Consider the following 15590-nt stretch of genomic DNA (forward strand, 5'->3'; position numbering starts at 1 on the left):
TGGAGAAGTTCCTAGGCAGATACCAGGTACTAAAGTTGAATCAAGATCAGGTTAATGATCTAAACAGCCCTATATCCCCCAAAGAAATTGAAGCAGTCATTAATAGTCTCCCAACTAAAAAAAGCCCAGGACCAGATGGGTTTAGTGCAGAGTTCTATCAGACCTTCAAAGAAGATCTAATCCCAGTTCTTCACAAACTATTCCACAAAATAGAAACAGAAGGTACTCTACCCAACTCATTCTATGAAGCCACAATTACTCTGATACCTAAACCACAAAAAGACCCAACAAAGATAGAAAACTTCAGACCAATATCCCTTATGAATATTGATGCAAAAATCCTCAATAAAGTTCTTGCTAACCGAATCCAAGAACACATCAAAACAATCATCCATCCTGACCAAGTAGGTTTCATCCCAGGGATGCAGGGATGGTTCAATATACGGAAATCCATCAACGTAATCCAGTATATAAACAAACTCAAAGACAAAAACCACATGGTCATCTCCTTAGATGCGGAAAAAGCATTTGAAAGATCCAACACCCATTCATGATAAAAGTCTTGGAAAGATCAGGAATTCAAGGCCCATACCTAAACATGATAAAAGCAATCTACAGCAAACCAGTAGCCAACATCAAAATAAATGGTGAGAAGCTTGAAGCAATCCCTCTAAAATCAGGGACTAGACAAGGCTGTCCACTTTCTCCATACCTATTCAACATTGTACTTGAAGTCCTAGCCAGAGCAATTCGACAACAAAAGGAGATCAAAGGGATACAAATTGGAAAAGATGAAGTCAAAATATCACTCTTTGCAGATGATATGATAGTATATATAAGTGACCCTAAAAATTCCACCAGAGAACTCCTAAGCCTGATAAACAGCTTCGGTGAAGTAGCTGGATATAAAATTAACTCAAACAAATCAATGGCCTTTCTCTACACAAAGAATAAACAGGCTGAGAAAGAAATTAGGGAAACAACACCCTTCTCAATAGTCACAAATAATATAAAATATCTTGGCGTGACTCTAACTAAGGAAGTGAAAGATCTGTATAATAAAAACTTCAAGTCTCTGAAGAAAGAAATTATAGATCTCAGAAGATGGAAAGATCTCCCATGCTCATGGATTGGCAGGATCAACATTGTAAAAATGGCTATCTTGCCAAAAGCAATCTACAGATTCAATGCAATCCCCATCAAAATTCCAAATCAATTCTTCAACGAATTAGAAAGTGCAATCTGCAAATTCATCTGGAATAACAAAAAACCTAGGATAGCAAAAACTCTTCTCAAGGATAAAAGAACCTCTGGTGGAATCACCATGCCGGACCTAAAGCTCTACTACAGAGCAATTGTGATAAAAACTGCATGGTACTGGTATAGTGACAGACAAATAGACCCATGGAATAGAATTGAAGACCCAGAAATGAACCCACACACCTATGGTCACTTGATCTTCGACAAGGGAGCTAAAAACATCCAGTGGAAGAAAGACAGCATTTTCAACAAATGGTGCTGGCACAACTGGTTGTTAACATGTAGAAGAATGCGAATCGATCCATTCCTATCTCCTTGTACTAAGGTCAAGTCTAAGTGGATCAAGGAACTTCACATAAAACCAGAGACACTGAAACTTATAGAGGAGAAAGTGGGGAAAAGCCTTGAAGATATGGGCACAGGGGAAAAATTCCTGAATAGAACAGTAATGGCTTGTGCTGTAAGATCGAGACTTGACAAGTGGGACCTCATGAAACTACAAAGCTTCTGCAAGGCTAAAGACACCATCAATAAGACAAAAAAACCACCAACAGATTGGGAAAGGATCTTCACCTATCCTAAATCAGATAAGGGACTAATATCCAATATATATAAAGAACTCAAGAAGGTGGACTCCAGAAAGTCAAATAACCCCATTAAAAAATGGGGCTCAGAACTGAACAAAGAATTCTCACCTGAGGAATACCGAATGGCAGAGAAGCACCTGAAAAAATGTTCAACATCCTTAATCATCAGGGAAATGCAAATCAAAACAACCCTGAGATTCCACCTCACACCAGTCAGAATGGCTAAGATCAAAAATTCAGGTGACAGCAGATGCTGGCGAGGATGTGGAGAAAGAGGAACACTCCTCCATTGTTGGTGGGATTGCAAGCTTGTACAACCACTCTGGAAATCAGTCTGGCGGTTCCTCAGAAAATTGGACATAGTACTACCGGAGGACCCAGCAATACCTCTCCTGGGCATATATCCAGAAGATGTCCCAACCGGTAAAAAGGACACATGCTCCACTATGTTCATAGCAGCCCTATTTATAATAGCCAGAAGCTGGAAAGAACCCAGATGTCCCTCAACAGAGGAATGGATACAGAAATTATGGTACATTTACACAATGGAGTACTACTCAGCTATTAAAAAGAATGAATTTATGAAATTCCTAGCCAAATGGATGGACCTGGAGGGCATCATCTTGAGTGAAGTAACACAATCACAAAAGAACTCACACAATATGTATTCATTGATAAGTGGATATTAGCCCAAAACTTAGGATACCCAAGATATAAGATACAATTTGATAAATGCATGAAACTCAAGAAGAATGAAGACCAAAGTGTGGACACTGTGCACCTTCTTAGAATTGGGAACAAAACACCCAGGGAAGGAGTTACAGAGACAAAGTTCGTAGCTGTGATGAAAGGATGGACCATTTAGAGACTGCTGTATCCAGGGATCCGTCCCATAATCAGCTTCTAAACGCTGACACCATTGCATACACTAGCAAGATTTTGCTGAAAGGACCCAAATATAGCTGTCTCTTGTGAGACGATGCCGGGGCCTAGCAAACACAGGAGTGGATGTTCACAGTCAGCTATTGGATGTATCACAGGGCTCCCAATGGAGAAGCTAGAGAAAGTACCCAAGGAGCTAAAGGGATCTGCAACCCTATTGTTGGAACAACATGATGTACTAACCAGATCCCTGGAGCTCTTGTCTCTAGCTGCATATGTATCGAAAGATGGCCTAGTCGGCCATCAATGGAAAGAGAGGCCCATTGGACTTGCAAACTTTATATGCCCCAATATAGGGGAATGCCAGGGCTAAAAGAATGGGAATGGGTGGGTAGGGAAGTGGGGGGCGCTATGGGGGACTTTTGGGATAGTATTGGAAATGTAATTGAGGAAAATATGTAATAAAAATATAAAAAAAAAAAGAAAAGAAAAGAAAATACACAGAGTCACTCACACTGGAGAAAAACAGATGGCAGATGCAGTGAGACAATCTAAAGTGACTTTCAGAAACATGCAACATATTATCAAGAATATAGTGTCAAGCTGCAAACCTTGTCAATTGACCATCACCCACAACACTGACCAACATCCTGGCTCTAGTCTGGGAGGTTAGAGACTGGGGGCCTAGTGGGAAGTTGATTTTACAGAAATCAAACAGGGCAAGTACAGCTACAAGCACTACTTGTGTTCATGGATACCATCTCTGGATGGGCAGAAGCATTTCCAACAAAGACTGAAACTGTGAAAATGGTAGCTAAAAAGTTGCTAGAAGATATCCTACCCAGGAATAGATTCCCCCACATGATAGGGTCAGACAGTGGACCAGTATTTGTGTCCATTGTAAGTAAGCCAGGATGTAGCAAGATACATTGGGGTGGATTGGAAATTACATTGTGCATACAGACCCCAAAGTTCAGGGCAGGTAGAACGAATGAGTCGGACACTTCAGGAGACCATGACCAGCATGTCTGCGTGGATGTCGTTATACTTCCTGCCCTGATGATAATGAACTGAACCTCTGAAACTGTAAGCCAGACCCAATTAAATGTCTCTTAAAAGTTAAAAAAAAAAAAAAAAAAAATTTAACTTCAGTGAACATACTGAATGCCCAGATCCAGGGCCTTCAAACAGGTCTGTGAATTAGAATTCCCAGTTGTGTAAGCCTTGTTTGCTGGGTCTACCCTAGAGTTTATGATTGATTTATCAGGCCTTGGTGTTTGGGACTGCATTTCTCACAAGCTCTCAGGGTTGCCTCTTGCTGATGCTATTAGGGCCATATTCTGGGAAGCAGTCCCGGGGACTCAGCTCATTGACACTGCGACCCACATGCTCTTAGCGGGACTCAGAGGCAGCTTTCGTCTTCTGTGCCTCTGGTAAACTGTGGGAAGAGGAGGCTTGATCAGCAACTGTAGTCCTGGACATCAGCAGTGTAAGTGACGAATGCTGAGTGCTCTGACATCTTTTAAAAACTCTTTGTTGGGCTTAGGGTGAATACCAGTAAACTAAGCGCACATGGTCCCTGCCTTCAGGCTCTGGCACAGAACTTGTAACAAGCCTCCTTTTTACTTCTTCACTGCGCATGCATCGGGATGGAGGTCTTGCTTAACAGGTGGCCCTTTGTTTGTTGACCCACCTTACCAACTTGACCTATTTCTTGCAATATACTTGCACCTCTCTCCTTTTCCTGGTCTTGGTGGAACTCTTTGTGGCCTCTGATTCTATCTGCTGCTTTGCCCATGCTGCACTTCTCAGGGAGTAGCTTTCCCTGGCCTTGGCAGCTGCCTTCAGACTCAGCACGTGATGTCTGCCCCAACTCTACAGAAAAGCTGTTCGGGTTGGCTCATTCATCAGTAATGGCCCCTCTGAACTCCTGTTACCCCCGTTGACCTGTCTTCAACCACTCCTGACACTGACTGGAATGGGGCCCACTCAGCTGTCTCCTTGGGAACAGAACTTGATTTTATCTCACCATTGTTTTGGGCTGAAGTGGATGGATGCTTGGTCACAGGAGGATTAAGACTGAATCGGCCATATGTTTCTTATAAAGTCATATGTGTATAAAGGTATGTATGTGTTACTATCTCTGTAGATTTCAATGAGGAGGGGGGATGGATGGATGGATGGACTGTGTAATATATCTCTGTAGATTTCAATGAGGAGGGGGGATGGATGGATGGATGGACTGTGTAATTTAAGAATACAATTGTTTTTAGAGAGCCCCAGCCCAGTCACTTGCTACCAACATAACATGCTCTAGGGCCTTGCTATGTTCTGTCCCTCTGATTTCTTTCTCTTCTGCTCAGTCTTCTCAGGATGTTCCAGGCTGCCCTGGTTCCCTTCTCTGGGATCCTTGTATATTGTGTGGGTTTGGGGCTCAGAGCAGTGGAAAGGCTTGCACCAGAGCTATGGTAGCAGAGGGTAGGTGCCTTAGGACCCCACAGGCAGGAACAGGAAGCAAGAGCGACCATCCTGAGGGGGATTGGGGGGGCATGACCTTAGGACTGAGCTTTATGGTGGTAGTGGGGAGTCAGCCAGCCAGAGAGGGCTAAAAGGCCATCCCAGCCCTCACAGGCGAGATGGTCCATCCCTGACAATGCTGTTAAGCAGCCATGGGTCCTGGGCCAAAGCGGGGAGGAAGGACCCCTGTTGTTGAGGGAGGGCCCTGGGGCCTTACTGTTAGTTTTAAGATGGAGCAAGCATTTCTCTTCCCCAGTGTTTTCAGTATGAGTGTTCCTTTCAAAAAATCTGCAGTCCAGGTTGGAGCAACAGCTCAGCATTAAGAACATGTATTGTTCTTGCAGAGAACCTGTCTCTGACTTCCACCCAGCACTCACAGCATGCAGCTCACAGCTGCCTCTGACATTTCTCTGAACTGGTTAGGTACTCACATATGCACACACACACACACACACACACACACTGGTTAGGTACTCACATATGCACACACACACACACACACACGCACGCACATGCACACACAAAGTAAGAAAGACATACATATAAATATTGAAAAATCTCCAGTCTATGGAGAAATCTAAGCTGCACAAAGGTTTTGCCCAAAGATTCTGGTTTTAGAACAATGTAGTCACTAATGTTAGAATCAAGCACTGAACCTTACCCAATAAGTGCTCTTGGAACTTTGCTTATAATTCCGTATGTGTCTGTAGGTGGCCAGGGAGGCCTGAAGCCTGCTTGTTTGGTGTGAATGACTTGGCAGCATCAGTGTGACTCAGTCCATGCTTCTCTCTGGCTCCTCTTTGCCAGTATTCCCATACCTGAATGAGGCAGGCGGGCGGGTTAGTCTGGGCTCCGAGTTCTACTCCTGGCTCTATGGACTGAGTCGCCCTATGTTTTGAGTGTTTCCCTTGAGCCCTAAATATGTTCCTGGGTTATCTGGTGGTGTCTTAGTCAGGGTTTCTATTCCTGCACAAACATCATGACCAAGAAGCAAGTTGGGGAGGAAAGGGTTTATTCGGCTTACACTTCCATGCTGCTGTTCATCACCAAAGGAAGTCAGGACTGGAACTCAAGCAGGTCAGGGAGCAGGAGCTGATACAGAAGCCATGGAGGGATGTTCTTTACTGGCTTGCCTCCCCTGGCTTGCTCAGCCTACTCTCTTATAGAACCCAAGACTACCAGCCCAGGGATGGTCCCACCCACAAGGGGCCTTTCCCCCTTGATCACTAATTGAGAAAATGCCTTACAGTTGGATCTCATGGAGGCATTTCTCCAACTGAAGCTCCTTTCTCTGTGATAACTCCAGCTGTATCAAGTTGACACAAAAATAGCCAGTACAGGTGGTATGGAGGTAAAATTGGTAGGTACTTATAAAGCATGCCACCTAGCATCTAGGAATTATTCAGGCACGTGACTTTGAGCCTCAGTTTCCACACTGGGGTGTGAAGAGTGTTCAGTGAAGTCACCTTCTAGAATAGAATCTCTTTGCGTTAGGAATGCTGACCGTTCTGAGTAGTAGTCACATTCATTACCAGTTCTTCCATCAAACAATACACAGACACTCTTGGATTAAGTAAATTAAATTTCATTTGTTTGGGAATTAATGTATAACTATTTCCTTTAAACTTATTTTTCTTTTATTGGCCATGGATTTTTTTCTCTCATAATACACTCTGATTTCAGTTTCCCTTTTCTCTACTCCTCCCAGTTCCTCCCCAACCCCTTCCCATCCCAACCCACCCCTTTCTGTCTCATTAGAAAACACAGGTTTCTAGGCATAACAATATAAGATACAGTAAAACAAAACTAACACATCATAATAACACAAGTTAGCAGAAGGAAAAGAACTTCAAAAAAGGTACAAGAAACATAGAGACACAGATAACCACTCACACACTCAGGAGTCACATAAAAACTCTAACCTGGACGACATGATACATACACAAAGGACCTGTAGGGGGAAAAGAAGAAAAAAAGTGTGTGTGTGTGTGTGTTTAATTTTTTTTTTTTTTTAAGGGAGAAGCTTGACAGGCCCTGAGACAGGGAGCCTCTAGAGGTGCCTTTAAGATCATTTTCTGTTGGCCATCTACTGCTGGGCACGCAACCTACTCTTTACGGTAGTTTGTTTCCCCAGTTAGAGAAGAGAAAACTGAAGCTTCATGTGCAAGGGATTATCAGTTGGAGCTCGCTTCTGGGCTAGGGGTGGTGGGGGCAAGTGTCCACTTTCAGCTCTCAGACTCCGTCTGATATAGACCCATGCAGACACGGCATGCTGCCTCAGTCTCTGGACGTGCATATGTGCATCAGTCCCATTGATTGAGGGCCTTGTTTCCTTGGTGTCCTTTGGTTACATTTCTTCTGTCTCCCCTTCTGCAGAGTTCCCTGAGCTCTGAGAGAGGGATCTGACAGAGACCTGCTGTTTAGGGATAGGTGTTTCAAAGTCTCACTCTCTGCATACTGTCTGATTGGTTTCTTATTTGTTCCTGTCCTCTGCAGGAGGAAGCTTCTCTGACGATGGCTGAGTCAGGCACTGATCTATGAGGATAGCAGAATGTCATTACAAGTCATTTTATCGATACTTTTTCTTGTTAAGAGCAAGGGTATCTAGTCTTTTTTGGTAGCATCCAGAACAACTTCCTATACCAAAGATGCTAGCGTATCTGGGTAAAGGTTTTATTTAGGCACCAGCTTGAATTCTCTTTGCTCAAAGAGTTGTGTAGGTATTGTGGGCCTTGCCACAAGTTTGTGAAGAGCAACCTATAGTCTTGGCAATACCCTGAATTGTTTGGGAGTTCCCATGGGGCCTTTTTGACCAACAACTCAAATAAATATAACCCAGTTCCAGTACTGGAAACTTGATATGATGATAAGAGATAGCCAGTTGGGACTTTATCTCCCCCATTATTTGATTATTTCATTTAGATCCCCTTCATACATGTATATATTTTATGAATTTTCTACTACTTGCTTTTGGTTTCCCTAAGACAGCCCCTTAATTTTAGATGTCTCTCCCCATATTTGTAGAAATACCTTTTATTCTCCTGGTAATAATAATTGTTATGTTCAAGGCTGACTGCCTCTGTCTGCTAACTAGGACTAGTCCTGGAAGCTTCTAGCCTCCTTACAACCTAGTCTAGGCCTAAAACTGTTTTCAGCCTCTGAGACTGACTGCTGAATAAGCTCCCCCTTCCTAGTTCTTTCTGAATTCTGGTTGACCGGTTCAACTCAGCTGTTTTGCCTTAAACTCTTCTCCAAGCTGACTGGTTCAATCTGGTTTTTCTCTCAGCCTCTGATTAGCCTTAAACTAACTCTAGCAATCTGCTCTAAACTTCTTTCTCCTCATTCTCTGAGTTGTTAGGTATTTACCTATGTCTACCTTGTTCCATTTCTACAACCTGTCTCTTTATAACTGCCCCATAAAACTGCCTCTCCTTCCTTCCCCACCCCACCCCCCCTGCTCCCTCTATGTTACCTCTCTTTCCTCTCTCTTCCCCTGAGAGTTGGGCATATCCTGTTCTGTCAAATCTTTCTCTGATTTGATACTTTTGTCTGCCACTCAATAAGACATCACTTTCAAAACATGATCTACAAACTAAGCAAACTAACTTGACCTTCATTGTTTGTGATTAAAGGTGTGTGCTAAGGGCAAGTCTGTATTCTAGCCAGAGGGATTAAAGGTGTGTGCTAAGGGAATGCCTGTATTCTAGCCAGAGGGATTAAAGGTGGCTGCTAAGGCTGAGCCATACCACAACTAGAAACAGAATTTTTTTTTGAAAATGAATCTCAGAGTTCACACTGTGGTCAAATATCCTGCAACACACATTCCCTCCCCTGACCCCTTCTTCCCTTCTTTGTCCCCCTCTTCCCTCCCTCCTCCTGTTCTATCCCCCATCCATCCATAACTATTTTGTTTTCCCTTTCCTAGAAAGATCTGTCTGTCTCTCCCTAGTCCTTTACTCTATAAACCTGTGGTTGTATGGATTGTAGCTCGGCTATTGACTTAAGAGCTAATATCCACAAATAAGCAAATGCACGTACTGTTTGTCTTGCTGGGCCTGGGTTACCTTACTCAGGATGATTTGGATTTTCCGAGACAGGGTTTCTCTATGTGGCCCTGGCTGCCCTGGAACTTGCTCTGTAGATCAGGCTGGCCTTGAACTCAGAGACCTGCTTGCCTCTGCCTCTCAAGTGCTGGGATTAAAGGTGTGAACCACTAAACCTAAATAGATGATTTTTTTCTAATTCTGTTCCATTTACCTGAAAATTTCTTGATTTCATTTTCTTAATGGCTAAGTAATATTCTATTGCATAAATGTACCGCTTTTTAAAAAATCCATTCATCTACAAAGGGGCATCTTCATTTCCAGTGTCTGACTTATGAATAGAGCAGCAGTGAACATGGGTGAGCACGTGTCTCTGGTCGGATGAAGCGTCATTTGACTGTATGCCTAACAGCAGTATACCTGGATCTTGAGGTAGATGGACCGTATCTTCCTGAGGAACTGCCACACTGATTCCCATGGTGGCTGTACAAGTTTGCACTTCCACCAACAATGGGTCAGTGCCCCTCTTACTCCACATCTTCACCAGCATGAGCTGCCATTTGTTATATTAATCTTAGCCATTCTGATGGGTGTAAGATGAAATCTCAAAGGAGTTTTGATTTGCGTTTCCCTAATAATTAAGCATGTTGAACATTTCTTTGAATTTTTCTTAGCCATTTGAGTTTCCTCTTTTAAGAATTCTGTTTTTATATCTGTACCCTGTGTTTTAATTGGGTTATTTGTTTTCTTGGTATCCAGTTTCTGGAATTCTTTATATATTTTGGATATTAGCCCTCTACTGAACATGGAGTTGGTAAAAATCTTTTCCCATTCTGTAGGCTGCCGCTTTGTTCAAATGATGGTGTCCTTTGCCATGCAGAAGCTTTTCAGCTTCATGAGGTCCTGTTGACTAACTGTTGATCTTAGTGCCTGTGCTAACAGTGTTCTACTCAGAAAGTCTTCTCCTGTGCCAGTGAGTCCAAGGCTAGTCCCACTTTCTCTTCTATTGTGTTTAGTGTTTTATGTTTTATCTTTGATCCATTTGGAGTTGAATTTTATACAGGGTAATAAGTATGGACCTATTTACAGTCTTCTACATACAGCCAGCCAGTTTGACCAAGGGTGTATTTCTGGCTTCTTTTTCACATATCAGGTGCTGATATGTGTAATGGATTTTGGTCTGGGTCTTTTTTTTCTGTTCCACCAATAAGCGTGTCTGCTTTTGTGCCAGTACCATGTTGTTTTATTACTGTAGCTTTGTAGTATAATTTGAGATCAAGAAAGGTGATACCTCCCACACTTATTTTATTTTTTTAATTCATGTGTGAATACTCTTCTGCATATACATTCACAGACCAGAGGAGAACATCAGACCCCATTACAGATAGTTGTGAGCCACCATGTGGTTGCTGGGAATTGAACACAGGACCTCTAGAAGAGCAGTCAGTGCTTTTAACCCCTGAGCTATCTCACCAGCTGTTTTATCATAAAACAGCTAATTCTGTTGCTAATTCTGGAGTTTGCGGTTTGGGTGTGTGTATGTGTATTTTCATATGAAACTGTAAATTGTCCTTTGAAAATATGTGAAGAGTTGTGTTGGAGTTTTGATGGTGATTGCATTGAATCTGTAGGTAGTGTTTGGTAGGGTCACCATTTTTACTGTACTAATCTTACTAATCCATGAACTACCCCAGCCTGTTTAGGATGAAGCCTGCTTGATCATGGTAGATTATCTTTTTGATGTATTATTTGGTTCACTTTCCATCTTCTGATATCTTCTTCAATGTCTTAAAGTTTTTATTTTACAAGTCTTTCACTTGATTGCTTAGAGTTACCCATGACATTTTATATTAATTGAGGCTAGTATAAAAAGTGTTGTTTCCCTTATTTCTTTCTCAGTCTGTTTGTTAGTTGTTTGGGGGGTGGGGGAAGGGCTAATGATTTTAGTGAGTTGATTTTGTATATAGCTTCTGTGTTGAGAGTATTTATCAGCTGAAGGAGTTTCCTGGTGAAATTTTAAAGTCACATGTATACTCTCATCATCTGCAAATAAAGATACTTTGACTTCTTCCTTTCCAACTTCTGTCCCCTTCAGTTACTTTATTGCTGCAGCAAAGACTCCAAGTGCTGTATTGAGTAGATCTGGAGAGGCTAAATGACCTTGTCTGCTTTCTGATTTTAGTGGCACTGCTTTTGAGTTTCTCTCTAAGCTGATGCTGGCTATGAGCTTGCTGTATATTGCCTTTATTAAGGTATTTCCCTTGTATTCCTCAGTTCTTTAGGATTTTTATCACGAAGGGGTGTTGGCTTTTGTCAAAGGCCTTGTGTGCATCTAATGAGATGATCATGTGGTTTTTGCCTTCCAGTCTGTTTCTATGGAGAATTATGTGTATCAGTTTACAGATGGGGAACTATCCCAGCCTGTTTAGGATGAAGCCTGCTTGATCATGGTAGATTATCTTTTTGATGTATTATTGGGTTCACTTTACAAGTATTTTTATTGAGAATCTTTGCATCTATGTTCCTAAGAGAAATTGATCTGGAATTCAAGATCAAGTTGGGTCTTTATGTAGTTTGAATATCAGGATACCTGTGGCCTCATAAAGGAAATTGGGCAGTGTTCCCTATGTTTTTATTTTGGGAAGTAATTTAAAGAGTATTCACATGAACTCTTTGGAAGTCTGGTAGAATTCTGAATTAAAACCACCCAGCCTGGGATTTTTGTTGTTGTTATTGGAAGACTTTTAATTACTGCTTCTATTTCATTAGGGGTTATAGGTCTGTTTAAATTGATTATCTGATCTAACTCTAACTCTAGTAAGTGGTACTTATCAAGAAAACTAACCATTTCTTTCTAATTTTCCAATTTGGTGGATTAAATGTTTTTAAAGTATGCCTTTATGATCCACTGGATTTCCTCCTGTCTTGCTATATCCCTCTTCTCGTCTCTATTTTATTCATTTGGATCTTCTCTTCCTGCCACTTAGTTCATTTGGATAAGGGTTTGTCAATATTACTGATTTTCACAAGGAGCTAACTCTTTGTTTCATTGATTCTTTGTGTTGTTGTTCTTATTTTATTGACTTCAGCTCTGAGGTTGATTATTTCTTGCCATTTACTCCTTTGGGGTTTGATTTCTTTTTCTTATTCTAGAGCTTACAGCTATGCTGTTAAGTTAGTAGTAAGAGACCTGTCCAAGTTTTTTTTATGTAGGCACTTAGTGCGATGAGCTTGCCTGTAAGACCAGCCGTCATGGGTCTCAGAAGTTTGGCTGTATTGTGTGTTCATTTTCATTCCAGGGAAGAAAGTCTTTACCTTCTTCCGTAATTTTGTCTTGACCCACTTTTCCCTCCGTAGAGAGTTGTTCAGTTTCCATGAGTTTGTGTAAGCCTTTTGTTGTCATGATCCATGCTCCATGGTGATCGGATGGGATGCAGGGCGTCATTGCAGTTTCCTTGTGTCTGTTGAGACTTGCTTTATATCAGACTATTTGTTCAGTTTTGGAGAGAATCCCATGAGGTACTGAGAAGGTATACTCTTTTGGGTGGAATGTTCTATAAATGCGTTAGGTCCAATATTTCTCTACTGACCAGTCTGTCGGTAAAAGTAGGGTATTGAAAGATTCCACTCTCAGTGTGGGGGAGTTAACCTGTGATTGAAGCTGTAGTAGTGTTTGTTTTGTGTTGTTGCACTTGGTGCGTAGATGTCAGAATTGCAGTGTCCTCTTGGTGGAGTTTTCCTTTGAGTATATATGTCCTTCTCCATCTCTTCTGATTGGTTTTGGTTTGAAGTCTATTTTCTTATGACAATCAGACAAGCTTATTTGTATTACCCAATATATTGCCCCAGTGACTGGCAAATAGGCAAAGGCCGAGAACACTGGGAAGGTGATTTATGCCTTAAACCTCACATCATCACTGTCACCAAACGGTACTCGCAGTGTTGCAGATCTAATTTCTGCAAATACTGAAGTCAAAGCTGGTACTCCATAAACCTCTGTAGACGGCTCCAGTCAGAAGCCACCCTGGACCTGAGACCAAGCAGCCTAAACTACTAAGATTATTCCCTGTTCCTGGCTGAGTTGCAACCCAGTATTACTAGGAATTCAGTTGGGCAGGTTACTAGAAGAAATGAAGAATTTGCTCTTCAGTGTGAGTTCAAGGATCTCATGGCAGGGTCCCTATTCAACTTCAGGAAAGACGGTGCCAACGGCTGCTCGGGAAATGAGGGGTCAGGACTGTTGGAGCTGGCAGCCAAAGCAGATTCTGTTTGGGTAATTTTGAGGCTCAAGTCACCTGTGAATGTTGTTGCACTTGCAGATGTTAAGGTCCATGTTCCTTAAGTTTAGTGTGCATGATGGCTCCTGGGGCTGCTTCTTGTCATGTGAGGGCCACTTGTATGACCTCTGCTGCCCTTTAGTTCGAGGGTCACTGTGAATAGGTATGGCATTGTATATGTCTGTAAGATATTTGAGAATTACACTATCATGTGTACCAAGAACATGGTTCCTGTAAAGAAAGGAATACAGTTCGTGAAATGTGAGGCGTTAAAACACAGACATTTAGAACTGATGTGGGGAAACTTGAAGTTGCATCGAGTGGTCAGCAGGTGCTTCTGAGCCAGGCAGACAGTGGGATGGAGCTCTGTGCACCTGCTTGCTTACTAGATTTTCTTCTGGACACGAGTTTTCTTTTCAGGCAATTGTGTGTCAGGATAAGTGACCACCTGTAGAAATGCCCAGTACCACTAGTGTCCTGCAGTTGACTGGGGGATTTGATAATAATAGTCCCAGTTCATACTATCTCTTAAATATATTTAACTTTCTCTCAGTTTCTAATGGGACAGTGAAAGTGCTGTATAAGCCAAGCTGCTGTGTTCCCACCCTGGCTGTGTGACACTGGAAAGTCTCCCAAACACCTATACCTTGTTTGTTTGTTTGTTGTTACATCAGGTTTTTAAAAATATAAAACTAGATTTACAAAACTAAATACTGGAGTCTTCGGGTGGTTGAATTACACAAGTGATTATAGAAACATAGTAACAACTCTATGATCAATTGTTATTAGATAACCTCCAAAGGTCAACGGAAATGTCTCCAGACATTTCCCCAGCTACTAAAGCTTTTGCTTCCTAGTAAATGTGTCATTTAGTTCATGTTTGTGGCTCATATATAACTTAATGTGGTGAATATTAAAACACAATTTACATTTACTTATGTGTATGTGCGGGTCGGAGACAAGCATGCATAGAGCACACAGCACTCATGTGAAAACCAGAGGATGGCTTTTGGGAATCAGTTCTTTTCTTCCTTCATGTGGGTCCCAGAGATTAAACTCAGGTTTCCAGGCTGACGACAAGTACCTTTCCCTGTTGAGCTGTCTTGCTGTCCCCAAAACTTACATTCTGAGGCTGGTGGGATGGCTCAGTGGGTAAAGGTGCTTACTAAGCCCAGTGTCCTGAGTTCAGTGGCAAGGATCCACATACAGGTAGAAGGAGAGAACTAACTCCACAATGTTGTCACACACACACACACACACACACACACACACACACACACAGATTTTCAAAGGAAAGAAGTATCATCCCGCAATGTCCTTCTTGTTTGTCTCCAGATTATTCCGAGCTGGGAGAGCTCCCTCCACGCTCCCCTTTAGAACCGGTGTGTGAGGATGGCCCATTTGGCCCAGTACAGGAAGAAAAGAGGAAGACATCACGCGAGCTTCGAGAGCTGTGGAAAAAGGCCATCTTGCAGCAGATCCTGCTGCTCAGGATGGAGAAGGAGAATCAGAAGCTACAAGGTTGGTTTGGAGAGTGAAGCTGAGCAAACCTGATGCTCTGACTTAATCCTTGCCCTCAGGATACAGTCTTAAACCAACAGTCCAGGTGGCCTCACGGACGTGGACGCCTGTCGTGTCTGTTTACGTTTTCAAAGTAATAGTGAAACCATTTACTTTCCAGACATTTAAAGTGAGTCTTACCAACTGTCACATATTCCTGTGTAGCATGAGAAGCACCACGTCTAGAACTTGTGAAATATAAGCTGCCATATAAGCTCTGAGTCTCAGAAGTGGTTTTGATTGGCTGGCTGGCTGGCTGGCTGCTTGGTTGGTTGGTTGGTTGGTTGTTTTTGTTGTGGTGGTTGGTTTATGGGATTTATTTACTTTTTCTTTTTAATCCCAGCCATAATTTCTGCCTGGGTAGTGAGACTAGACTAATCCTATGTAAATCCTTAAGGTATATAATTCCATTTTGTGTGGCTGTTTAGTGAGTTCCTGGGTAAAAGTTTACCTGGACAGATATC

General features: G+C 42.2%; 1 protein-coding gene across 3 annotated transcripts in view; it reads left to right on the forward strand.

Moving 5' to 3' along the window:
* Tbc1d1 (TBC1 domain family member 1) overlaps positions 1-15590 on the forward strand; it is a 207428-nt gene that overhangs the window by 148194 nt on the left and 43644 nt on the right. For all 3 annotated transcript variants that reach the window (XM_085836706.1, XM_085836708.1, XM_085836709.1), the window contains one exon: positions 14902-15087. In XM_085836706.1, the coding sequence (XP_085692832.1) occupies positions 14902-15087 (186 nt within the window). The remainder of the gene's footprint in view (positions 1-14901; positions 15088-15590) is intronic.

The sequence above is a fragment of the Mus caroli genome, unplaced genomic scaffold (assembly GCF_978045245.1).
Source record: "Mus caroli unplaced genomic scaffold, Mus_caroli_1 scaffold_4, whole genome shotgun sequence".
Classification (NCBI taxonomy): Eukaryota; Metazoa; Chordata; class Mammalia; order Rodentia; family Muridae; genus Mus; species Mus caroli.